This window comes from Atractosteus spatula, chromosome 2 (genome assembly GCF_055471065.1).
Source record: "Atractosteus spatula isolate fAtrSpa1 chromosome 2, fAtrSpa1.hap1, whole genome shotgun sequence".
NCBI lineage: Eukaryota > Metazoa > Chordata > Actinopteri > Semionotiformes > Lepisosteidae > Atractosteus > Atractosteus spatula.
The window spans coordinates 67,862,972-67,889,521 of record NC_142707.1 but is presented as its reverse complement, the minus strand read 5'-3'; the positions used below and the strand labels follow the sequence as shown (position 1 = coordinate 67,889,521).

The 26,550-nt window shown below is 38.3% G+C and overlaps 3 protein-coding genes across 3 annotated transcripts in view; 1 reads left to right on the top strand and 2 right to left on the bottom strand.

Moving 5' to 3' along the window:
• cd109 (CD109 molecule) overlaps positions 1-7,210 on the bottom strand; it is a 30,892-nt gene extending 23,682 nt beyond the window's left edge. Inside the window, exons 1-6 of the mRNA XM_088908274.1 lie at positions 7,137-7,210; positions 5,179-5,339; positions 3,859-3,887; positions 2,681-2,917; positions 1,208-1,333; positions 880-919 (exon numbers count right to left, since the gene is read on the bottom strand). Of these exons, the coding sequence (XP_088764400.1) occupies positions 880-919; positions 1,208-1,333; positions 2,681-2,917; positions 3,859-3,887; positions 5,179-5,339; positions 7,137-7,210 (667 nt within the window). The remainder of the gene's footprint in view (positions 1-879; positions 920-1,207; positions 1,334-2,680; positions 2,918-3,858; positions 3,888-5,178; positions 5,340-7,136) is intronic.
• Positions 7,211-10,926: 3,716 nt separating this feature from the next.
• On the top strand, positions 10,927-15,863 carry naa20 (N-alpha-acetyltransferase 20, NatB catalytic subunit). Its single transcript, XM_088906629.1, has 6 exons — positions 10,927-11,022; positions 11,667-11,691; positions 12,225-12,315; positions 13,207-13,342; positions 14,474-14,619; positions 15,106-15,863. The coding sequence occupies exons 1-6, from the start codon at positions 10,970-10,972 to the stop codon at positions 15,189-15,191; spliced, it is 537 nt and encodes a 178-aa protein (XP_088762755.1). The 5' UTR covers positions 10,927-10,969; the 3' UTR covers positions 15,192-15,863.
• Positions 15,864-15,972: 109 nt separating this feature from the next.
• crnkl1 (crooked neck pre-mRNA splicing factor 1) lies at positions 15,973-26,220 on the bottom strand. Its single transcript, XM_088906616.1, has 14 exons — positions 26,040-26,220; positions 25,549-25,701; positions 24,768-24,859; positions 23,207-23,365; positions 22,693-22,859; positions 21,662-21,840; positions 21,368-21,538; positions 21,034-21,225; positions 19,952-20,011; positions 19,591-19,671; positions 19,040-19,279; positions 18,264-18,365; positions 17,415-17,663; positions 15,973-16,370 (listed from the first exon to the last, which is right to left on the bottom strand). The coding sequence occupies exons 1-14, from the start codon at positions 26,085-26,087 to the stop codon at positions 16,107-16,109; spliced, it is 2,157 nt and encodes a 718-aa protein (XP_088762742.1). The 5' UTR covers positions 26,088-26,220; the 3' UTR covers positions 15,973-16,106.
• Between the last annotated feature and the right edge of the window lie 330 nt (positions 26,221-26,550).

The window sequence follows — 26,550 nt, the reverse complement described above, 5'->3', positions numbered from 1 at the left end:
GCATTTGTAAAAAAGAAAATATTCTAAGCTAATATAACATTAAATGTCAAAGATCAATCTAAAAATAATATTTTTCTCGTACAGACAAATGGCTCACCTATAAGGCTCTGCATGGCTTGGCACCTTAGTACCTGTCAGAGCTATTATCGTCCTACTCCCCACCTCGCAACCTTTGCTCTTCATATTCTGGTCTCCTAACTGTCCCCAAAGCCTGTCTACACTCTATGGGTGACAGGGCCTTCTCCTGTTTTGCCCCCAAGCTCTGGAACTCTCTCTATCAGAAAGTCACCTTCTCTAAACTCCTTTAAATCCAGACTCAAAACTTTCTTCTTTAGAAGAGCTTTTACTTAACTGGTTCCATTCTTTACCCCTCTGCTCCTACTATACTTAGTACTACCATCCATGGTTTCCTCTGTGTATTGTAATTGTGTTTTATCTTGTGTATTCTTTTTATTTATTGTTGTTGTCATTCTGTAAAGCGGCCTGAGATGCCACCTTTAAAGGCACTATATAAAATAAAGTTTATTATTATTTATTACAAGCAAGCCTTTGATCAAGTCAATTACTGTACTCTAGACTGGTGTCAAAGTCTGCCAATTAATGTTGTTGAAACTACGAACTGCTTAAATTTCATAGGAATGAAAGAATGTGTTTCCTCCCTACATTAAAATAAGACTAAGGTTCTAAGCTGAAAACTGAGTATTAGTTTTCAAATTCTTCCCTGTCCCTTGTTTCTAGTTATATAGTGACCTGAAACTAAATAGGTTACAAATCAGTGCCTAAGGAAAAGGTTACACCCTACATTGTTTCCTTTCCTGTCAAGAATAATACCTATTGGCATAGACTGTTCTTTTGCAGCCACACTGAAAAACAGCTTACCATATTCAGCAACAATGAAATTCTTTACTGACAGCACCCCCTGAAAGACAGAAAATGCATCACAATCATGAGGACTCATAAAGTTCTGTCATCTCTGAAGTCTCATGCTTTAAATGCAATATTTTTCCATAAAGTGCATTCATTAGGTCTCCAAAAGCATAGTTTTACTAAAATTATTGTTTAACTTTAAAAAATGAAGTTTGAAAAACAAACTTGAAAGTCAATTATTTTGAGTTATAAAACTAAAGTACTCAAAACAGCACAACAGACGCAAGCATAGCACTGGTTTCAGTGTTATACACTGCGGTTTAGTCTGGTTTAAACTTACATTTCCAGAAGCTTCAATAGACCAAGTGCCAAGGGGAGGGTTTTCGGATAAATGAAACTCCTGTGATACAACCCCCAGCCTGCTATCCAGTGATAGCCACTGTTGTATCAAATTTCCCTGAGGATCCTGTCGGAAAAAAACAGATTATTTATACTTTGTAAAGCATGAACGGTGATTACTGTAGGTGCACGAATGTACCGAATTTACTTAAAACAAATCAATTCTATGACTTTTCACCTTAAGTACCCTAATTCTAATGAATCTGTCATGTAAATGGCATACTATGGTCTTTTGCAAGTATTTTGTTAAAATCTCTGACTGTTAAAATACTTGGCAGAAAAACAGATCCCAAAACTATAGGACTGTAGAGGAAGCCAAGGTCCACCATTTTGTTTCTTAAGTCAGAGCAGTTCGTTGAGACAAGATGGTGACCGTTTCCTGTTTGCTGGGAACAGAAAGGTGAAAGGAGGTGGGATAGTAATGTAAATAGGTATGAAGAAAAGGGCAGATTGGAGGGTATTCGATAGCAAACTAGTCCTGCAGATCTTTAATGTGTTCTGATTTCTGTTCCAACAAAAACATTCAATATCATTATAAAAACATTATTAAAGGACCCCAAATAGAACATTATCATCAATTGCAAGATATAGGTGCAAATGTTGCATTTTTTAGATTTCAAACAATAGAAACAGATAGCAATGTTGTAAGTGTAAAATAAACTTCACTTTTTTGGGTATGCTGCTTAAAATATAACAAATTGGACATCTTCAGGAGGAATACAGAAAGCTCACTATGGGAGTGTCTGATATATTGTAATTCCCACATTTCTCTGTACACCATTAGATAGTCATCTGAATAAGAGGAGATATCTTAGGGAGAAATAGCAGAATAAATGCTGAATAAGCAAGTTGAAGACAGACTGCATACAGGTCTGCATGCTTCAGTTGTCAGGGACATTATCTTAACCAAGGCCTGGGTGCAGAAAAAAATGATCTGAAGAAACAAGCAGGTCATTAAAGCATCAATAAGCACAAGTGGTTGAGAGATCAGAGATCAGGTTAAGAGAGATATCAGAAATCAGCACTCAGAGGCGTTCCTCAGGACCAGTGGAAAACCTCCTTGCTAAACGGTATCAGAATTGAAATACCTGATATGAAGTGAACTTTTTTTCAAGTTAATGAGTTTCTTTGTGTTTAGGATGTGAACTGTTTTTGTTGCAATTAATTTGCTCAATTTTAATTTGTTAAAGAAGAGTGCTCCTCAGAGTCCCTCTTGTATGTTTTTTACTTTTCGAGAGGATGGTCGTGTGTTGTAATTCCTGACCATTTTTTCCTAACCAATTTTCCCATTTCCAGGGCAGGAGACTTTAAAGTATTTTTCTTTCAATTTCCTCACTGTTCTATTTTTATTCTAATGGAATAACTGAGCTAGCTCTCTTGTTAGCACATCCTTCTTTCATGTGTTTTCACTCACCTTGATGCCTATATCTACTTGGCTCTTCGAAGGCTTCAGGTCAGGGTAAACAGACACAGCCCGGATTTTTACACTCTGCCCTGGCTTGTATTTGGGCCTGTCAGTCTGAATGAAGATAGAGAAGCTCTTTGGGTTGAACTCAAGTTCAGTTTTGTTAGTGAAAACCAGCTTGTTTTGAACATATCCACTCACAACAAGCTGATAACCGGCCTTATCTTTCAGCTTTTCTTTGGGAACCTGGTGGAAAAGGAGAAGAAAAGAACTGCCAACAAATCTAAAAAAATATATATTTACAGAATAACCAATGAAAAATGAATTACAGTATAAGCATGAAGTCAGATTAATGTAGCAATGATTGTGGGCGTAGGTTTAGAAAAGGGCATTCGTTTTTAACTAAACATCTGGCAATTTGTTTCTTAGCCATTTTATCCCATACAGGGCTACAGGGAAGCAATGGGAGCAAGGCAGGGTACATCCTGGACAGGACACCAACAGCATTGCTTTGTACAGTGGGAGGAAACCAGAGCACCTGGAGGAAACCCACACTAACACGGGGAGAACATACTGTACAAACTAAGCGCCGAGAGCCACCCAGGTCCATAATCAAACCCAGGACTCCAACACTGTGAGGCAGCAATTTGGCAATAATAATAAAAACTAGACTTATTTTTTCAGTAGTGCAGTCAAATCCTAATTACAACAAACAAAGCTAACAGATATACGGTGATAGAATACTTAATACTTTCGTACTGTATTTGGCTGACAGCCCTGGTGGAGGGTCTGAGCTGTCACACCGCCCTCTCACTTACAAGGAATGAGCCAGGGAGGCAGCTGCAAATGTGAAGCTGGGGTGCAGGGAGGGTAGTACAGAAGATGTGCACAGAGTTGTGGACAGCAGGCAAGTATTTATATATAAGAGAAAGGAAGTGTAAGATTACATTTTGACAAAATAATTTTTGGTGCTTGCAACTTTTTTTGTTATAATAATTCCACGATAACATTTTTGTTCTGCTTTGCAGCACACATTTCACAAAATAGATCAAATCAACTACACTGCCTTTGCTGCACTTAGAAAAGCGCCTAAAAGTAAGAATGTGGTGGAAATGTACACATGGAGCTCTTGTAAGATTCAAAAAGGTATTTTAAACATTTCACAAGAACCTGTAAACAATACTTACTGAAGGTATCTCTAGTATCCCAATTGAACCTTCAAAAACAAAACAAAATAGCTTGCCATGAATTATTTTTTTTAAATCGCAAATCCTGTTCTATGATTAATGTTTATGAATAATTATTTGTCTATTCAAAATTTTGCACATTAATTACAATTTCTCAAAAGTTAGTTTTTCTTTTTACAGGATTGCTGACAAGAAGAAGATGACTCTGAATTGTGAAAATGACATTAGGGAATAACAAATTGTATCTCCATGTAAAACAAGTAGAGTAAAACCATCTGTGTACCGCATTGCAGAATGCAAACCCTTCCACTCTTCTGTTTCAGGGATATTTAATTTCTACTTACTGTACTTACAGTATAATAGAGCTGAATGCCATAACAGTGCAAGAGGGAATATATAAATGCAGACCTATACTATCAATCTATTATACTATATATATATACTCTATACTATCAATCTATTGTATAGATTTCAGGAGCATTTCAATATGAATCCTCTTAAAATTTTCTATATATGCTATTTTTACAACTAACCAGTGCAACATAAACTCAACAACCAAAGCTTCTTTTACAATTTGTGATTTTTGAAGGAAAAAAAAATGTGTTAAAGTTTAAACCCACTGGTTTCACTGCCCTTTCTCTAAGACTGCAGGCACCCTATAAGGCTTCAGTCATATGAGCCAGACAGAATTGCAAAATTATCCAAGTAAATAGGTAGGGAAGGGGGTAAATGTTCTGTTGTCTTCTTCAAAGAGGTTAAGATAAAGCTTCAGGCTACCAAAAGTGTTTCATTTATCCTTCCTGTAACATAATTTGTCATATTATTCAGCTCCTGAATTTGAAAATGAAGCATTCTTTAAAGATAAAGGAATTTTTATTTCAGGTTATGTCAATTCAAGATTGTATGCAACATCCCTTCTGCTGTTACATATTAAAGTATACTGCAACATAAGCACTGTAGAAGAAACATTTAAGGTAAACGCCAAATCCTGGGCCTTGTGTTTTACAAGAAAAGCAGTTTAAAGATAAGTTTAAGAAAAATTAAGGTAACATCAACACTGAATACCCTTGAGACCGAAGAGCATAATCCATCTTAATATATTAAGCTTTAAACCTTGTTGTTATCTGCTTCTGCTAGCAATGAGATCATAATGTATTCTTCTACATTTTTTCTGCTACATCTTCTTGCAAAGAATAAATTATTACATTCAAAATATGTTAAACTGTTTAGTGTATACTCTTATTACATTTTAAGCTAAGATCTTTACAATCTTTCTCACACACAATGCGTTCAGTTCCTATTCCAAAATGTTCTACTTGCCTCCTTTAAAAGTGGCTTCGCTTTGAACCAAACTGAAGTTCCCACTGTGGATCTCTGCCATGATTTTGACAAAATCAGGAGGGCTCCTCAAAAGTGCCACCGTCAGTGTGCTGGGGACAGCAGGACGCAAGAATCTGGGTGCTGTGATCAGATAAGAGGGGCTGAAATCAAAAGAAAAAACTAGTAAGTGGTACTGTAGTTCATTACTGTAAATCCCTATAGGAAACAAACAATTTACCCAACCTTGCACTTTAATGGGTGAAAGAAGTTTATCTCAGGTTTTCTGCCTTTGATTGTTACTGTATGATTGCCTTCATCCTGTTCGCAGGTATATATAAATTGAACAAGTAATAGGTTTATTCCATGAATACTATCTGTGTGTGGTTAATGTCTGATATTGCTTTGTATCAGATTTCCCTTTAAAGGTACCAGACACAAACCACTACCACGTTGTGGCCTGTGTGTACATTAATTGAACTGTAATAGTATATACTATTACAAATGGGGCTGGACAGATATTTTAAAACAATGACACAACACACAACAAAACATGTTACTCTATATCCAGTATTTATAAACAAGGTGCCTGACGTCCTGGTCACCCAGAAAACCCAAGACTGCTACTAAATACTAAACTCTTAATATGCCTACAGAGGACACACAAGAGATGAGCTGACTTCTAACTAAATAAAAAGTAACCTGCAGTTAAATCTCTCTCTCTGCACCCTAGATGCCACAAAATAAGTGGGAGCCCATATGCCTATCCATAAAATGCACCCTAATCAGGAAAGACTTTTCTAACTGAGTTAACAGGAAACCCAAGTTCCCTAAAAACACAGAATAGCGGGGTCTCTCTAACAAGGTTCAAATACTGAGCTCCAGTCAGGATTGATTTGGATGATCACGAAGTAGGGGCTCTCGCCTGGCACAGGCTTCAAGTCCCAACTCCTCTCTCATCTCCCTCTGCTCTCCTTCATTCGTCCTTCTGTCCTGCTCCTTTTTCTCGCCTGTGCTCTTAATGTCAACTTATACTGTGTCTTTCTGTCCTGCTCCTTCGCAATCATTAATCCAAACATCCTCTCTGCTTTAAAGTTAGAAGTGTTTACTCTTCCCAGTGTCACAAACATTATCTAAAATCTAAGAGACACTTCTCAAGTCACCGAAAGCTGTAACAATACTATTCTGCCATAAGGTGGTCCTGCCATAAGACTTGAGCGACCTTGTTGCCCCAGTTTAACAAAAATCAAAACAACAAACAAACATGTATCCACTCCAAACCCATTTTAGTCAATTTTCACCTGGGTTGTAGCAGTGTTAGTAATTGGTACAGTATTAGCCTGGAAAAATACAAAGGTTGTTAAGAGTGTTTTTTAAAAATTAAAATGCTTCTATATGAGAACCGTTTAGTCACTCAGCACTAAACCCTTCAGTCTATGGTTCTTGTAAGCTATTAAAAATGGATTAAAAATGAAATTAAATGTAATTAAATCCAAACAGAATAAATGGGCAAATTTAGGCAATCTGATGCAAAGATTAAGAATGTGAATGTTCATGAACAAATAAATTGAGTTTTCAAGAGTTTTGTTTTTACTAACCCAATAACTCAGCCTGTTTTGGAAATCTGTCCAATACTATGTTGTGTGTATAGTAAATGAAAATGTTAGTTTTTAAATAATTACAATCACATAATTTTATTTATGCTGTTTTAATTTATTTTTTTATAAAACTCCAGATATTTTGATCTTGATGTTTCAAGATCCTCTTTAGATTATGTAGAAATGACAAATACTGTACTTCTGACTTTTTTTCAATCATTTCAGGTGCCCAAACCTACACCTAAAACTACACCTAAACAGAAATCATTCCAGTTTCTCAGCCTGAAATAAATCTCTGCACATCCATTTTCTAAGCAACAAAGAAAAACAAAAATTTTGCCCAGATGTCTTGGCACTTGTTACCTTGCAACAGTATTTTGCAGTTTCCCAGAGATTACAAGGATCCCGTAAATGGCAAAAACTTTAAGCCACATCATCCTCAAGGACTTCAAGCACCTGTGCCGAGCCACATTTAGGACAAGGACCCCTCTGCAGCACACACTATTCACCTCCTCTGTAAAAACTCCACCTACCACACTCGTAATGGTGACGTGGGGAAAAGACAAAGTGTCCTTTTACTTGTATCTATAACCTTATAGAATTGCACCCATTTTTGTCAGTGCATTGCGTAATTATTTGAATCGAATACCTTATAGCTTTCTGTTGATTCTGTTTAGTAGTCATCATGGCTCTCTTCTACTACTAGGTCTTAAAGGTTCAGAAGTTAATTTTGTGCTGGATATGCTGTAGCCATCCCAATTTCTTCTTCTCAGTCGTCTTCTTTGTCTTCTTTTTAGAAGGCTCCACAGGCGAAATGCTGTGTTTTTCTTTTCAGCATGATATAAACCCTTACTTTTTCCTAAAAAAGGCTGGTTCCTGTGATGTAATGGGAGAAGCCAACAACAAGCAAGCAGCTAACTTTCACCTGTTTGTAGGCCCTTTATCGGTGCCAATTTCCGCCCACAGTTGTCAACATCATAATGCGGCAGTATCATGTTATTTGATCTTTACAAAAATACACATTTAAAAATTGCTCTTTCAGAGAAGAAAAATAAAAGGAAACCTGAGTTCATGATGATGGCAAGGTAATGTAGTGCTAAAAGTTGCTTCCTCACAGACCGTGTGCCCAAGGATCAAGTCTGGATGAGGTCACACTCTGTGTGGAGTCAGTATGGTCTCATTTGAACTGTGTGGGATTTTATCAGGTACTCTGTTTTGATTTATACTACTCTCTAAAACTGTCCCCTGTATGTATAGTGTGTAAGTGTGCCCTGTGAAGGACATACCATATAGGGTGCATCCCATCTTATACCTGCTATCTGCCAGATTAGTCTTTGGTTCACCATGACCTCGTACTGGAAGAATTGCTTATTACAAATAGGTGAATGGACAGACTTTGGTTATGGTGCATTTCTAGATTCTGGCATTCAGAGGGTTAATGTAATGTAATCTCACAGTTTCAGACAATTTATCTTGGGCATGACCAGGTTTTCTATATTTGGTATTATCTTTCAATTTGTGAATGATTCCCAGAAAATAGCTAAACCTACAGCATGAATATACGTGGTAACTTAATAGTCCACGGTGTATTGTGTACTCAAATTGAAAGGATCTCGAGTGGTGTGTTACACAATACACAAGTGGGAGCATCTTAAAAATTTGAGTCACCACCTTTCATTTAACAAGAGGCTTTACATATCAATATAATACCATTGCTGTTTTTGTCCTTCCCATAATGTTCAGGAAGTTCGTTTCACTCTATCTGCTTATTAAGTCTGTCTTGAATGAGCTTTTTATGCTCTTCGTTTTAGCTGGCTGCTCCCACCACTATCAAGGATGAAAAGAATGCAAATAATAAAGTAAAACAGAAAACCTCAAGTGATAAACAATCATCTTTGATCTTCTTACAGTATATGACTATTTTTTCCCTGAACAAATAACTATCATTAGCTTTATGTTCTGCACATAATTGAGCTGAACTGAGACCTTTTAAACTTCTGTTCTTTTAGTAAAGTGAAGCCTAGCCTTATAATACTGTCTTACGTGATGCAAATTTACAATTTACAGGTCATCTATATCCCTATTGACAGTTGGATCTGAAATGTAGCAGGAAACATCAACAAGACCCCAAGACACATCTACACTGCACTGATGAACCCCACACCTCAAAAAAGGGTGAAGCTACAGAATGTTCTACAGAATTTAATTCAAAATTCAATACGTTATATGGGATTTTTTTAGTACAATGACAATTTGAAGCCTTTATATATTTTGGATTAACATAAGACTTTGAATGTGTAAAGAATAACAAGCAAACAGTAATGACCTGGAAGGTATTTTGGTAATACCTGTGTTTTAGAAGAACAAAGAGAAAATATGAGAACAGACATTGAAGGCCTTAAAGGCCTGTACTTGTCAGGAATATACTTCAGCTTGCAAAGCAGATTCATCCCAGTGAGAATTAACTGGTCAAAGGGAGAACAGTACTTAGAGTATATGTTTTTCCCATTCAGCAGGTCTGACTGAAAGTCTACAAATTTGGAAAAGAAAGATCCAAAAATAAAGCAAGTTTTGTGAATTATTGCCATGTTGGACATGAACAGCAGCAGACCACAGCTCTCTGTTTCTCTGTATACCATGTTTATGATGTAAAAATGTAAAAAAATGTGAATAACTCACAAATGCTGATGAATAAAGCAGAAATAGCACATAATACCAATATCACAATAACTAACACAAAGAATAAAATTCACTTGGGGGGTGGCACAGTGGTTAGTATTGCTGCCTCACAGTTCTGGGGCCTTGAGTTCAATTCTGGACCAGGGGTGCTGTGCGGAGTTTGTATATTCCCGCCACGCTTGTGTGGGTTTTCTCTGGGTACTCTGGTTCCCTCTCACAGTCCAAAGGCATACAGTTAACTGACTTCTAGGGAAATCAGCCCTAGTTGTGAGTGTGGATATCTATGTGTCCACTTTGCAATGGATTGGCGTCCTGTCCAGGATGTATCCTGTCTTGTGCCTATTGCTTGCCAGGACAGGCTCTGGCTTCCCAACAATCCTGAATGTGAAGAAGCTGACAGAAAATGGATGGATGGATAAAATTCACTAACAAATCTTAGTCATAAAGGTTAATGTTTCTATCATATTTAAATACCTTTTTTATTTTAAAAAAAGAATATGAAAGATGCACAAAACCACTATGAAGAACAACATGTAAATAGTAAAAAACATTCAACATACAGTAAATATGGTTTATTCGTATCATATGCTGTATTGCATGGACACTTCTGAAAATACTCATTTAAAAGTTTAGGCAAAATTAAGACCTTCAATAAAATAACCTCTTATATTGCAGCGTTATTTTTAGTGTTTCATTTTGTTACACTGAAAAATAATGTTCCGTATTTATCCAAGAATAAAATTTATATCCGTTTATTATTGACTACAAAGACACTGTTTACTATATGAAAACTGAAAATTATTAACATTAATGGTCAAATGGTGAATATTTATGTGAAATATTCTTCTCATATGTGATGCTAGACCCCATATCCACAGTGAGAGATCATTTGCAAACTCTTCCTTCAACTTAGGTACTTCTTCATACTGGAAATTCAGTGCTCCATTTATCTGCGTTGATTTATTTTATAAATGATTTGACTTCATCCCTTTCGCAAAGCTTAGTGTACAGAGATCAGTAGCAGACAATGTTCCTTAAAGAAGGTAGTTTTTGAAAGCGCTTTTCCAGGTGCGTTGTTTCCACTCCATTGTAGCTCTGTCAAGTATTGTAACTGGATCTGCAAGCTCTCGTGGCTTTAAACCTTGTAAGTATTCGTACATAGAGAACTTGCTGCCTCCAATGTTTTAAAATAAGGTTGGGGGTAACACAAACCGCATTATTCCTTACTCCTTCCTTGATACTCTGTCGAAGAACTGCCGAATTATCGATTTACCGCCAACATGCAAAACTAAATTGTATGTATGCGGATTGATTAATCGTGTTCTGCACCTACGTAAAATATAAAACAGCAGCATTATCATTTCGAACACCAAATATTTCATTCAGGTTAATGAGTCAAACAACGAAAATAAACCCAAACAATACTGCCAGCGGAATCAATTCACTTTGCTGAGGTTAAAGTTGAAAGGTCATATATTGCATTTCCGTTTTACTCTCAACTCTCACTCTCAGAGAACATGACAACGTTGAGAGCGTTTAATTGCGATGATCTGTTTAAATTCAATAACATGTGAGTCTAAAGAGGTATTTAATTACATTTTAAGATTGTGTTATTTATCATGATACTTCAATTTTTAGCAGTTTCTATGTTCATTCAAATCGTCATGATTTTCAGCAAGCCGTTACTTAAAAACAAATACACGCACAGAATTTCGTATTAAAACGTGTTTCCCTTTGTTGTAGTTGACACGATTAAGAAAATACGCCGTGAGATACAATTTTTAAGTACACTTGTAATAATAAAGTCATATTGTTTTGTTTTCGTAGATTATGAAGTCATCGCGCCACTAGTAACTTTATTCGTGCTAAATATCAGTTATTTATGGCTTGTCCAACTTTCTTTATATTTGTTATAACGGGAAAAGCTAAGGTGTCTGACGCTTGATACGTCTTTTAAAAATAAACCCATCAGCGCATTCCAAGAAAGACATTTTCGGATAAGTTTCACTCTATGATGAAAACAGAAATACTACGTGATTTAGGTAAACGTTAGACGTACGTTTAGCACACCATTTGACACGTAGGTTTTTAAATTAAAAGGTGACTGCAGTAGATTTTTTAAAATCACATTACAAAATGTTAAAGTTACAAATTAAAGCGTTTGTTGCTTAATGTGTTTTTCTACTCTCAACTTTCTTTCTCTCTTTCTTGCAGTAATCTGGATCCACTCACAGAAACCGTATCCTTTTCGAATGAAACAATTATCAAACCATAGAAAGATTTCGCATTCGTTATTCGACATTGGTGAATATTGAAACTCTTATATCGAAATCATATTTCGTGCACTACACTGAAAACTATGTGCTTCAGGTTCAAGAGTCGCTCCTTTGGTTAAAAAAAAAGGTTGTATAATGTTTTTTACAACAAACTAACAGAAGTTGAGATACCATAAGTAAACCAAGCAACAATTGTTTTTTTTATTAAACTGGGTAAGGACCAGTACCTTTTATTTTTACTAAACTTAAACCCTGTATAGAGTAAGCACAATTTATGAATGTAATGGTGGATGAAGTCCTTCTCAGTACTCTTACAAAAACCTGTTTCACTAATCTTTCATCTTCATTTTGATGTATGCCTAATATATTGATTTTTTACGAGGCTTTATAAACAATTATCCTGAAGTGTATGTTAAAGCTTTTAAACCTGCATCCTGGAGTCAGTATTTGTGTCACTACATGTGTCAGATGTTCTGTTTTTTAACATGTGAAACAGTATGGGATCCCATTTTACCTTCAGTATCTGGCTCACTGGCCTGAGTACTTCATTGTGGCAGAAGCACCTGGAGGGGAACTAATGGGTTATAGTAAGTCCTTTTGTTTTTGTTGGCATCACTTTTCTTGCAGTGAGAAATTACTCCTTCATTTAAAACCATTCTGTAATCCACCCCTCATTTTCTCCTGTGTGAGGCTGCAGGGGTGAACTAAGACATGAAAACCACACAGCTGGCAATTCCACAATTTGCTGGGCATAACAAGAAATAATTTGCCAGCAGCCATATCACCCTGCAACTCACAACTGGCAGCCCACTGAAGCTCAGCAGGTGTGAGCCTGGTCAGTACCTGGATGGGAGACCTCCTGGGAAAAACTAAGGTTGCTGCTGGAAGAGGTGTTAGTGGGGCCAGCAGGGGGCGCTCACCCTGCGGGTCCTAATGCCCCAGTATAGTGAAGGGGACACTATACTGTAAATAGGCGCCGTCCTTCAGTTGAGACGTAAAACCGAGGTCCTGACTCTCTGTGGTCATTTAAAATCCCAGGGCACTTCTCGAAAAGAGTAGGGGTGTAACCCCGGCGTCCTGGCCAAAATTCCCCCTGGCCTTTACCAATCATGGCCTCCTAATAATCCCCATCTCTGAACTGGCTTCATCACTCTGTTCTCCTCCCCACTGAGAGCTGGTGTGTGGTGAGCGTTCTGGCGCACTATGGCTGCCGTCACATCATCCAGGTGGGGCTGCACACTGGTGGAGGTGGAGGGGATCCCCATTACCTGTAAAGCGCTTTGAGTGGATTGTCTAGAAAAGCGCTATATAAGTGTAAGCAATTATTATTATTATAATTGGTGCCTCTAAAGTTGCCCATGCTACGATTGCCTTATGGAAGGCTCCTTTGTGCTTTCTCGATGCTTTGATTCTGTTTATCGTAATGCCGTGACAATCACCGGGAGCTTGAAGCGCTCTCTGTTTTCCTTTCTGTACAGTCATGGGGAAAGCGGAAGGCTCAGTAGCTCGGGAAGAGTGGCACGGGCACGTCACAGCTCTCTCCGTTGCCCCAGAGTTCAGGAGGCTCGGACTGGCAGCCAAGCTAATGGAGTTGCTGGAAGAGATCTCCGAGAGGTAAAACTCGTTGCACTGTATGATTTGTCAATAAGGGCAGCACGGTGGTGCAGTTAGCATTGCTGCCTCGCTGCGCTGGGGCTCAGGGTTCGATTCCAGACCTGGGGTGCAATCTGAGTTTACATGTTCCCGCCATGTTTGCATGGGTTTCCTCCCTCAAACCAAAAACAGACTGCTAAGTTAATTGTCTCTGGGGAAAAGCATGCATGTATTTGTCTATGTGTGCCCTGCAAAGGACCTGTGTCTTGCTGCGGTTGTATCCTGCCTTGTGCCCGTTGCTTTCCAGGATAGGCTCTGGCTTCCCTGCAGCCCTGAATGGGATAATGCTGTTTCTCGATAATACACACGTAACTAAAGTGCATAAGCACGTATCTTCTGTTTTGGATTTCTTGCACTAGCTACTACTGTATTTCTGAATAAAAATCAAAATACTGCACTCGCCTACAAGGACTTGTTCAGTTGGGCTTTTGACTACATCAGTGAGCTATTTAGCTCCCTTTTATACCTACAAGCTGTTTGTGATCTTCAGGCCTCAGCCTTAATCATGTTCCCGAAATGATGCCTCAATATCTGGGAGGCTATGTTGTCTGCTCTCTGGTTTCAAGACTGTGCAGTATTCTCCCCAGTATATATTGCAAGCCAGTCAATGCTATCAAATCCTGTTTTAAAATTTCTTTATACTACTTTTCAATTACCATCACGTGTCTGTTATTTTATCTTTACTGTAAAGCGTCTTTAGAAGTCATGGAAGGTGCTGTATAAAATGTTTTGAGTACTTTCTCATGCTAAAGATTTACCGTTGAGGTAAGAATAGATATTAGCATCTATCCATACACTAAGTGTAAGAACCCAATAAAATTAAATGCAAGCAGCATTTTGCTTAAACTTTATAATGAAAGCTGTTTTATGTGCATTTTAAATTAAGCAAACAAAAATATCAATATTTTGTAACATTACAGGGCAAACCTAGCTATTTTAATATGATTTATATCAATAAGATTATTTTGATAAATGCAGGTAAGCAGAATCAGTGCTTTTCGTGCTGTTTCTCCATCAGGAACTATCGTCATGCCACTTAACCAGTTTTATATTTATATGCTTTGAACTTTGTTCTCTTTTGCATTTGTCCAGGAAAGGAGGCTTCTTTGTGGACCTATTTGTACGCGTTTCCAACCAGGTAGCTGTGAACATGTATAAGCAACTGGGTTATAGCGTCTACAGGACAGTCATTGAGTACTATTCTGCCAGCAATGGGGAGCCAGATGAAGATGCTTATGGTAAGCTCTCCTGTCCTAAGAAGGAAACCTTGCACCTCAGATTAGCTTGTGTTGTTGTGAGTTGTATTAAAAAGAACACCACGGTACACATTTTCCCTTCCCGATACTGATTTGTGCAAAATTTGCAGATTATACCAGGAAATTAACGTGCAGTTCTCTAGTGTGCATTCAATTATTTTTCTCTTTCTTGAAGAACTAAATTAAAATAACCACGTCATGACTTTAGACAATTTTTTGTTTACTGTGAATATCTGTTATTTTTAGTCATCTGAATGTCTGCTGTATGCTGCTCAGGAAACCACGCAAATCTTATTATCCAACAATTTCATTGTTTCAATAGATTTTAACCTAACCTCACATAAAGGATCTCCATATTGCTGTACAGGGTACCAATTCATTTCAAGTGGTTACTTCAGAACAGATTTGACAGACATCAGCATTTTAGTTGTATGCAAGTGAACTCATGGTGACCTCATTTTCCAACAGATATGCGGAAAGCCTTGTCCAGAGATACAGAGAAGAAGTCAATTATTCCACTTCCTCATCCTGTGAGACCTGAAGATATTGAATAACTATAGGCTGTGGTTCTCCAGCAGTTGAGTCCCTTTTACAATTACATTTTGCTTTCTGCAAATTACGGTTAAGAGTTTTGAGTACGAACAGCACAAAACTGCCTTTAAAATCGTTGGTTTTGCCAATTTGGAACCTAAATCTTTCCTTTTGTCAGGATAATTTTCACGTTGCCTCAACCCAACACAATTACCCGTAGTGCTAATAAAATCAATGCAAACTCCAAGCATTGAACCCATTTAAATCTCTCTAGATTTAATTTTTAAATATCACACAAGGGTGTTTTATCCAACGCTAGATCCTCTTAAGATAAGCAGTGCTATAAAGCAGAAACAGATGCTTTAAAGGTTAGTCATCCTTTCTTGACATTTTTGGTTTTAATGATGAAGGCCATATCTTTTGTGTGATGCTTATTTCTCATTAAAAAACATTAGATCACAAACCTTTAAAAACTGTATGTCGAAATGAAAATAGTATAGACTCAGGCGAAAGATGTTTTTAGAGGCTTAAAGACGAGTCTAATGAGTTCCCTATATTTGAAACATGACTGCTTGAGAACCACAGCTTTTCTGTAAAATAGTTTTTTTAATTTAAAGTGTGAAATATGCATTTCCCTGTAGCAATGTAAATCAAGTAGAATTAAACAGATATTAAAGTCAAGATTATAAAGGATATATATGATGCCCATGTCATTTTGCACCATATTATAAACTATTAGTTCTCTTTCATAAAACAGGACTGTGGATATTATTCTCAATATATAATAAATGGGACACTGTGGAATAAATACAAAATCATGTTTATTCCTGTAAAAAAAACGTTTTCGGGAACTGAGGGATACAAATTCCATTCTGTTAGAAGAATTGTGATCATGAGTCTTGTGAGAAAACATGTTCTGAAAGTGTGTGAAGGACAGGTTAGGATTTATTGCTATCCTCATCCTTATCTTCATCATTATCCTGCCTGTCGTTATCACCATCATCCTTGTCATCACCAGCAGCAACAGCCGCTGGGTCCTCCTGTTCCTGCTGCTCCTGCGAGTCTTCCTGACTGTCCTCTTCCTCCTCCTGTTGCTGCTGTTTCTTCCACATTTTCGCCATGGCAAGCAGCTTGAGGTTGGGCTGGTTGGCAGAATCCTCTGGAAAGATATAGTCATAGTACTCTTCCCAGCCGGCGTCTGACTAAGGGACAGGGAAAATACAGATTAGTACAAAAACCAGAAAAGTAAAAGGCAGAATCCTTCCACAGGTGTAGTAAAATGATTTAGCCGCTTGTGAAGTTAAAAATCCAATTCATCCAATTCTGCAGAGTTTCACAAAACAGTAACTATTCTGAACCTTGTAAGGAGTGCTCAAATCCCATTAGTAAAAATAAAGAAGTCATACAGCCTATTGTAGTTTGTAAATGTTCTGTCTAAACATTCCCAAATTCAAATAATACTCTTAAATTGCTACATATCCCATCTAAATATTTGTCCATTTTGGTTTTCCTCAAAACTTGCAACACTGCTGAAGCTAAACCCTGTTGGTGTTTATGTTCCTTAAAGAATGGCTATTCCAAATCACCCAATCTAGAAGAAAACCGACTCATATTTGAACGAGTTCCAACAAAATGCACCCAACCCAGTGAAAGGAGACACTTCTTTACACAACAAGTTGCAGGTGTATGGATTAAGCTCCCCTCCCACATTGTTGGCTTCTTTTAAGAGACGGCTGGATAAGATCTTGGGATCAATTAATAACTACTAACCATGAATGACCTCCTGTAACATTTTTTTTGGTTCTTATCTAAATGTAACAATTTAATGGTTACAAACTTGGCACATTCCTTTTCATTACAGTACAGGTACAGGAGGCAACACATTCTTAAGTAAATTACAGTTAAAATTCTAGGTGTTGCCATTGTTCCTGAGTGGTGGTTCTGTACCACCAGGCCCTAACATTTATATTATATTGTGAACTTCACTAATTTTAAAGCCTACCTCTTTTAATTTTAGTGATTAGGCTATACAACACATCTTTATAATTGTTTTAAACAGGATAAAACACATTTCAGATAATTACACGTATGAACAAATGTAAGTATTTTTATAGTTTATAGTGAAAGAAGACAGTCCATGAAGTCTAGTTACTGCAATTGTTTGCTGTAGTTGTTTTTCTTCTGTAAACCTCTTCACACCAAAGTATACTTTTTAAAAATAAAGAGAACAGGTATAAAGGTCTTACGCCATCCTCTGCTTGCAGCTTTCTCCTCTTCTTGACTTTCTCTGGGAGAAGCCTGTGCACTCTGCTCCGTGTGCTGTCGGTGCCGAACTCGGCCTCAAAGTCCCTCCAGGACTCCAGTAACATGAGTCTTTCCTCTTTCTCCTCACAGTTGCGCAGGGCTTTGTTGGCCTCCTCGTAAATCTGTCTGCACTTGATCAGGCGATCCTCACTCTCGACAGACAGCTCAAACTGGGCGTAACTGATCCAAACCTACACAATACAGCGGGTATAGTTTTGACGAGAAACACGGAATTAACAAGGTTGTCCAATTTTCCACGCAACGGAAAAATTAAAAATGATTCTGATTAAAAAAAAATGTAGTCCATGGGTTATCCTGAAGGTGAGATTATTTGGTATTGGATGGAGAAGCCATTTTTACAATGCTCTCAGAAAAACCTCCCCGCTCTCAGTTTATAATAATGCATGAGACAATCTATTAAAGAGGATATGTCAAGTTGTGGAGCTCCTTAAACCACCCATTATTGGAAAGCTGCATTTCTTATAAAGCTGGCAGCAAGTCAGAGCTAGATGCAATGGGACCAAGATGGCATTTAAAACACACCAGTCCACTTAAGGTCCATGAAGAAAGGGACAACCTAGAATACCCAATCAAGCCTGATCAGCACATTTCTGAAAGGTGAAAGGAAACGAACACTCGCCAATAACCTAGGTGAGCACAGGGAGTGCATGCAAACTACACTGATACCTAGGGCCATAATCAAACCCAGGATCCTAGAGATGCTATGCTACTGTGTCACCTCCAAGCAGTGTACCATTTCACAATTTACATCTGACGGTAGAAAGATGTACCTTAACATGCTGAGTGCGCTGTAGTAACCTCCTGTACAGGTCTCTCGTCTTTCCATATTCCTCTTGTTCAATTTCAAAGTCAATGTACGATTTCCAAAGCACCTGAAATTGAATTATTTCATAATTAAGACAATGAAGCTATTAACTGCACTTTTAGAGCACAGCATTTAGAATCCAAAGTAAATATGTCCAATCAGTTAAGCTGCAGCTCACATTTCCAAAACAGCACTTATCACTGATGTCGTAAGGACATAAGACAGGCTGCAGATGAAGATGAAGAGGTCACTCAGCTTTTGTAGCCCATCTAGTAGTTAGTAGTTCACTGAAACAGAATCTCCATCCAGCCATTCCTTGAAAGAAGCCAAGGTATCAGGGAGGTTATGCTATACTCCCACAAGCCTTTGGTTAAAGAAGTGCTAATTTTTCTCGGCTTTAAATGCACTTCCACGTACAGTGCCTATAAAAAGTCTATGCACTGCTTACAGTTGTAAACTGAAAACAAGACACATCAAATCACAATTTATTTTACCTTTATTTACATATTGAAAAGTACTTACCAATGAAAACCTAGGAATATGGCTTGGATAATAAATGTGTAGACTTTATATAGGCACCGTGGTTTCCACTTGTGCTCTCTGGTTTTCATTTCACTGTTGAATGCACGAACGACAGTACTTAAAGAATATAATTCTGAAACCAGAGGTCCGGGGGCTGGAACACACACCATTTTTACACAATATTCCAATTTGTTACTTCGGCACAAAAGCAAACATTACCTCTGGCATGTCCAGTCTGGGCTGTCCTATAGCTAGTTCAAAGATTGCACGAGCTCTGTCTACATCTCCCAAGATAGTCTCGAGCTCGGCAAATTTGATCCACGTCGTACAGTTCTCTGGGGAAAATTCCAGATACTTCTCATAGAGTTTTCGGCAACGATCAAACTCTCGAAGCTGTAGTTCCAGCTCAATATAGCCCTTAAATAGTTTGTTCTTTGGGCATTTACCAATGCCTGTGCCCTAAAGAGAAATGGAGGAAAAAAAACAATGCAGTGAATAACTATTGTGCAACACGTGAAGGTTAATACATGGTTCGTTTCAACAATTTAGATTATTCTAAAATTTTTAGATATTTTTAGGCAGATTTTTTAATATTTAGGACTGAACCTTCATCCTTTGTTAATGACCCAACAGAAAACAATAAAATGACTACTTCAACATCCTCACTGAACAAAACGTTTTCTAGAATTTGCTATTGTTTGTAAAGATCAGTATGGGCAAAAGTGACCCGAAATTTTGTAAAATACAACTTTTAACATCAGTCTCCTTACCAGAGCCCTCCTAGCAAAAGGAAGATTCTTCTGTCTTATTTCAAACTGGGCACATAATAACCAGATTTTGGCAAATGTGAACTGGAAAAAAAAGAAGCAAAACATTCAATAGGTCAGTAGGCTAATGAAACATTTCAGGACTCTGTACACAAAGTAAAATACTAAGATCCTAGTCTTAAATGCCTTGTATGTAAAGTGACAGTGGCTGTGTATTTACTGTGTCTGTACAGTATTTGTATTGAGTTACGATGGAACCTGAACAACAATAATATCTGAAATCAACAGGACAAATAGTTGTGACTCAAAAGGATATACAAATGTTGGTTTATGTGTTCACTAAAGTCACTTTACAGAAAAATACCTTTTTGTGTGGAATGAGTTCAAGACATGCCTGGTACACCTGTCTTGTTCTTTCTGGGTCCTGTGGATAGGTTGAAAATTCAGTGAAGTTAAAACACTTACCAGAAATTTTTAACTCAAGTATCAAAATTATCATGAGAAAAAACATTTTTCTTAAAGTTGCCATTCAATATATCATTTAGTTTCCCTGACTACACACATGCAAAACACAGTAAACATTTAACCAGATAAGTCAACTGAAAACAAATTCATATTTACAATACCATCTGGGCAGAAGCCATTATACTATATAGCAGGGCATTATACTAATGCAACCTTAGTGATGTCTCTCGCTCAAGGGAATTCAAACCCATCACCTTCCATTAACAAGTCTAGAGCCTTAACCACCACTCCAAATAGCTGTTTTGTAATAAAATTCCCAATGGAAGCATCATCACAATTAATTAGATATCGTTATCATACGTCAGGCACTGTACTTTAAGAAATAACAGCATATTCTTCTCCCTCAATTAGCGTGTACCTTTTTCAAAAAATGTCTTCCAGCCTAACCCACAGTACACATCAGATCTATCAAATAGTCTCATAATTCCATCCTACAGTGCAATTTCTGCTATGGCCAAAGACTGTTCTTCTGCAAGCACACACCTATTTCTAACTTTCTAAATATCTGGTACAATTTAAACTTCATCAAAGTACCACTTTCTTCCATGTGCTATGCTTGTTAACCAACACATTTCTGATCCTTTACATTCATGTAAAACAGTTCTCTACTGCAGTACCCTATTAAACCCCGATTATTTGAATGATTAATCTTTCTCTATTTTCTCCAGCCTGAAAATGTCATTCATCTTGTAAAAATCCCCTTTCCCTTTGCCTCCTCCTTAGCTTGCAGCCTTTTCTCTCTGTGCTTGCCTTTTCCTCTCTGTTCTCCTGCAGAACAGAAATCAACTGCAAGTCACATTCCAGGTTGGGTTTGGAAAACAAAGCTACTCTGTGGCTTTAACATTAATTTCATAACCTGTGTTTTCACATATAGGAAACAGAGTCATTTAACTTCTCAACCAAAATTCTTAAAGCACTAACCTTGACCTCCAATTCTTCGTACAAGGCATAGTTAATCCAGAGGTAAATGTATCTTCTCCAGTGCCTTTTTTCCTGGATGGGGGGGATGTTGGCAATGGCTCTTTCATATACCTCCCGAACCGTGTCAGCGTCTGCGTCACTCTCCACCAGTCGGAGGTAATCAAACCAGGCATCGTAGTTATGAGGGTTTGCCTGCAAAAAAACAGCAAATTAACTGTCAAGACACCAAACAGGTGGGAAAGGAATGTGTAAAAACTAAACACTGCATAAAAAACTGAGTAAAACAGCCGATTCAGTCGAGTTATCCTTAGCTTCATCATTAAGCTTTGCTCACCTTGACTTCCTCCTCGTACTGGAAACGTCTTTTGCTGACGATGACATCTTCAATTCCCCTCCTATCTCCAAACTTCTTCTCGAAAACAGTGTAGTTTTTGAACAGCTCCTGGGCTTGCTGCTTAGGAATCCTATCCAGGGCATACTTGTAGATCACCCGCACTCGCTCAAACTGTAGAAACCCAAGCAGGAAAACCACCATGAGAGAAAAGTACCTAATGAGCTGCAGAAGCACATAAATAAAGTCGTAAGGTCAATTACGGCAGTAGATTTTCTCAAGCTAGCAATCGGTCACCTCTTTCTGTTTTTCCTCAAACTTTGCAAAAGCCACGTAGAGATGCTCATCGACGTGTTCCTCCCCAAAGAATTCCACGGCTCTCTCAAACACCTTCCTGGAATGGCCGATGTAGCCATGCTTCTCTTCGAAGCGGGCGTACTTGATCCAGTTCTTCACTTCAGGGTGGACGATTACAAGTACACTGGGGTTAGGAAACATAACTGCAGGGACAGGCTGCTGAAAATCCTCCCTCCTCAACAAAGTCTCGTTCTAATAAACTGCTTCCTTTACTGGAAAGATGCTACTTCCTGCAGGTCTGTACTTACAGAAACATTCAAGAAAAAAATAACCTATACTTCAAAGTTATTTGTAGGAAGACAACTAAATGAGAATACTTATTATTTAACTTAAAAGTAACTGTTATACAATATAACTGCATTGACATTTTGAATACTCTTGATTATCATTATCCTTGACAAATGATACTCAAGTAAGTGCAGACAATAATTATGTGTATGCAATCAAGAAAGCAAAATTTCAGCTACATAAAGACACAGCTATACCAAAGTACAGCACGTTGTACACCAGAGGTATCCAAAACATGGGGTGGACGGTGTGATGAGTCATGAATTGGCCTACATTTTTCATATACAACATGATAATGTTGCAAAACATATGTATTCAAGATTACTTAATTTCTCTACAATACATTACATACAACATTAAATATACCCTATTTGTACTTTTCAACTCCTAAAATTAAATTTATCTTGGCTTTACAAAACTTCTGCATATGAACATCTGCTGGCAGTTGTTTGTGGCTGTTGATAAACGGGGAGGGACGAGGCCAACAACTAACTCTATCCAGTTGGGGGGAGTGGCTGAAAATGCCTGAACACTACTACCCTACAACTACAAAGCAAAATTCTGTACACAGATGATGAGGAAAAAGGATAATGACCATTAGTCTTAAAGTCAAATCCTACATCAGAAAAAAAGTCAACACTACACCCCCAAAACAAGTAGGAAACAAGCTTTGGAAAGGATATATGTCTCGTAAATGAAGCGTGCCTTGTCCACTTCTTTGTAGCGCAGTTCAAAGTTAATGTAGGAATGCCAGGCTTGCTCATCAGGTTCCCACTCCATCCATCGTTCAAACACCTGCCGACAGCCGGCTACGTTTCCCAACATCTCCTCCATGTAGGTGTATTTGTACCTATCCAGAGGAAACCAGTGATGCCAATGAGGGGTTAACGCCCAGCTCAGTCAAGTATGAGAAAACAGCGTTCTAACTAGAGCAGAGAAACTATGGATAAAACATGATATCATTTAACAGTTCAATGTCTCACTGCTGAACTATTCTTCCTGTAGCTGAGCTTGAAAGGCAAAACCTAAATTAAAATCTCTTCAAAGATTAGCTAAACAGAATTTGCGTGTACCCTGACAATTTACTTATATTATTTCATACAGTACTAAAATACAGTCCAACAAAAGAAAAGGAAAAGCAGTGAAACCCTACGTTCTTCACGTACGGTTCTACGCACTGCACTACTGAGCCCGTACCAGAACTGGTTGACCCGCGGGAGGATGGTGATGGCTCGGTCCCAGATGTTGCGGGCATGGTTCACCTGCCGGTTTTTCATCTCCATCTCGGCGTACTTCAGCCACAGCGCGATGTTCCTGTGGTCCACATCTAGGGCGCGCTCGTAAATGGAGCGGGCTCTAGAGAAGAAGGAATAACACACAAAAAAAAGAGCATGAGGAGACCATTCTTTTGAGCATCATGTCACGCCGTTCCCCTTGATGATGACGCGCGTGCAGCTATCTCATTTATGATGTTTATTTTCGTGTTATGACTCATTTTTTTAAAAAATATATCACCACAATGATCAAACGTGCTTGGACCTGAAACACAGAGCTTCAGATAACTGTGCAAAGCCTCAGAATTCAATGCACTTCTGCACCCTACGTATTTTAGTTGACTATCACATATCTACTGTCCTGTGTGAATATGGTCTTGACTACCCATTGTATGTTGCTGTGTTATGCTCTGCAGGATGGTTGGCTGCAACTGTCATTATTTATTATAATAAATACTCAACATCTGCAGTCAGAAAGCTTATTTCTAGTATTTCTATTAGACTAGTGTAGGAGTTTCCAACTTGGATCCTGAAGGGCTGAATTCCTGCAGGTTTTATGCCTTAAATCAGTAGCACTTGGAGAACAGGGAGTCTCTTACACTGTTCCAATTAAGCCTTTAATTAGTTCAGTTAGAACATTAATGATCCTGCAGGCCTCCGTAATAATAATTCTTTACACTTATATAGCACTTTTCTGGACACTCCACACAAAACACTTGACAGCTAATGTGGACTCCCATCTACAACCACCAGTGTGCAGCCCCACCTGAATGATGCAGTGGCAGCCATATTGCCCCAGTACACTCACCACACACCAGATATCAGTGGGAAAGGAGAAAAGAGCGATGAAGCCAGTTCATAGATAGGGATTATTAGGAGGCCATGATTTGGAAATTTGGTCAGGGCACTGGGATAACACCCCTACTCTTTTCGAGAAGCACCCTGGGATTTTTAAATGACCACAGAGAGTCAGACCTTGGTTTTATGTCCCATCAGAAGGACAGACCCCTTTTACAGTATAGTGTCCCCGTCACTATACTGGGGCATTAGGACCCACATAGACCGCAGGGTGAGCGCCCCCTGCTGGCCCCACTAACACCTCTTCCAGCAGCAACCTTAGTTTTTCCCAGGAGGTCTCCCATCCAGGTACTGACCAGGCTCACACCTGCTGAGCTTCAGTGGGTTATCAGTTGTGAGGTGCAGGGTGATATGGCTGTGGGCTTAATGTACTGTGCACATTGTGCGGCATGGCCTATTTTACTGTACACCTTCAGAAAGAACAGCACAAACAAGAATCCCAATGTATATGTACACATGGCAAAATAAACTCTCTTTTAAAAGCATTTCATTAAATCTGTGGCTTTCCAAAATATTTGCCCCTATTTTCATCACAATTCAGAATCTTGGTGGACAGGTATTTTTTTATAATATTCTCTCCTCTTACATTTCAGGGGCTATATAGAACATTAAAAAATAAATATTACCTCTGAACTTCCTTCAGGCTCTCCTCCCATTGTGCATACTTTATCCAGTTACTGATGACAGTGCGGTTTTTTCGGATGTTGTCTTCAAATCCCTTTGAATAAACAAAAACGTAAAGTATTATGGAGAAAGCTCAGATGAGTGTACTTTCATCATATCCTCTTTTGTGCTTTTTAAACTCACACAAATACTGTTCAACTGAGCAACCTGAATTTTATACAACTGAACACAAATACTTAAAAAACATTAAACAGAAGGGTATTACTTCAAATGGTTGGGCCATCTGAGAGCAGTACAGCTATGATGGTTTTAATGATCATCATGGTTGCAAAAGTCAGGCAACTTCTTACAATCACCAATAACTAGAAATAATAATAATAATAGCTTACAGTTATATAGCGCTTTACTGGACTCTCCACTTAAAGCGCTTTACAGGTAATGGGGACTCCCCTCCACCACCACCAATGTGATAGAAATATATGATAGACTAGAAATCTAACTAGAAATATATGATAGAAGAACTGTAGGAAATAAAGGAACTGGTGTAAAATATTATATTGCAGATTCCAATATCTAAAAGTGATGATAATTTGATTTAACAGTGAAAACACAATATGAACAACAGCACAGACTTGTAAAGTTTTGTCTCCGCTTGGTACTTAAACTAACAAAAGTGATGTGGAGTGCGTGGAGGTCATTTCGGAGGATGACTGGACTCGGGTCCTGAAGTCTGAGACTGGTACATGTCTAAAACAGCCGCCGAGCTCTGTGTTCCGCACTTACCTTTCTTTTTCGCAGCTTGTAATCATTCAGCTCCTCCTCGTCGGTGATCTTCTGCTTGGGCGGCGGGGGCAGCAGCTCAAGCTCCCTCTCTTTGGCTTCCCTGAGCAGCTGCTCCGCCGTGATCTGCACCTCGGCGGGGGCTTTGTTTTTCACCTGCACACGGGACAAAACCTCCAGCTCAGCCACGCCACGTTACCGCTATACCGCATATAGCAAAGCACCAGCAAACACACATCAAACTGTGAAGTAGGAATTCAGAATGTATCAAAGGGGGAAAGGTACATTGCAAAAGGCATTTTTTTTAAATTGACTCGAGATGAAATTGGCATAAGCGCCTAGCTATACCACACGGACAAATATACTTTACACCTACATAAGACATGCAACTTTGATACGTCTGATTTATATAAACCTTTTTATTTATGTTTTTCACGTTGAATTTATCTTTCGCAAGGCCTTACAAACATCGCCAGCACACGGTACAATATTACCTTAGCCACTTTCGGTATCCTTTGCTTCCCAGCCGCGGTAGAAGCCATTTTTTCAACCTGTTACTTCTAATCCGAAATAAAATAAAAAATACACAGTTTTAAGAACAATATTGTAATAACAACAACAGAAGTCAACTACGGTTCCACAGACTGGTCCGCCATGAAAGACGTACGGCGTGCGTAACCTCCAACCTTTCACCCCATGATGTCATTGGTAGTCAAGGAGACGGAGCGTTCTGTCACCATGGATATGAAGTTTTGTTTGCTGAATGTTCACAGAGGACCCGCAAGTTATCTTAAAGGAAGGTAACCCAACCTCGTCTTCTTGTAGAAATATTACATTTGAAAGAATTATTTTTAAGTACATATACATATAATGCATTGGATAACCTATGCTGAATTTAATGTGAAACGCCACTCTTAATATGCATGTCAAAGAGAGCATCAAAATGTTTCTGCTCATGTTTCTATAAAATCAGTTGTACATGCGTATGTGTGAAATACGCATTGG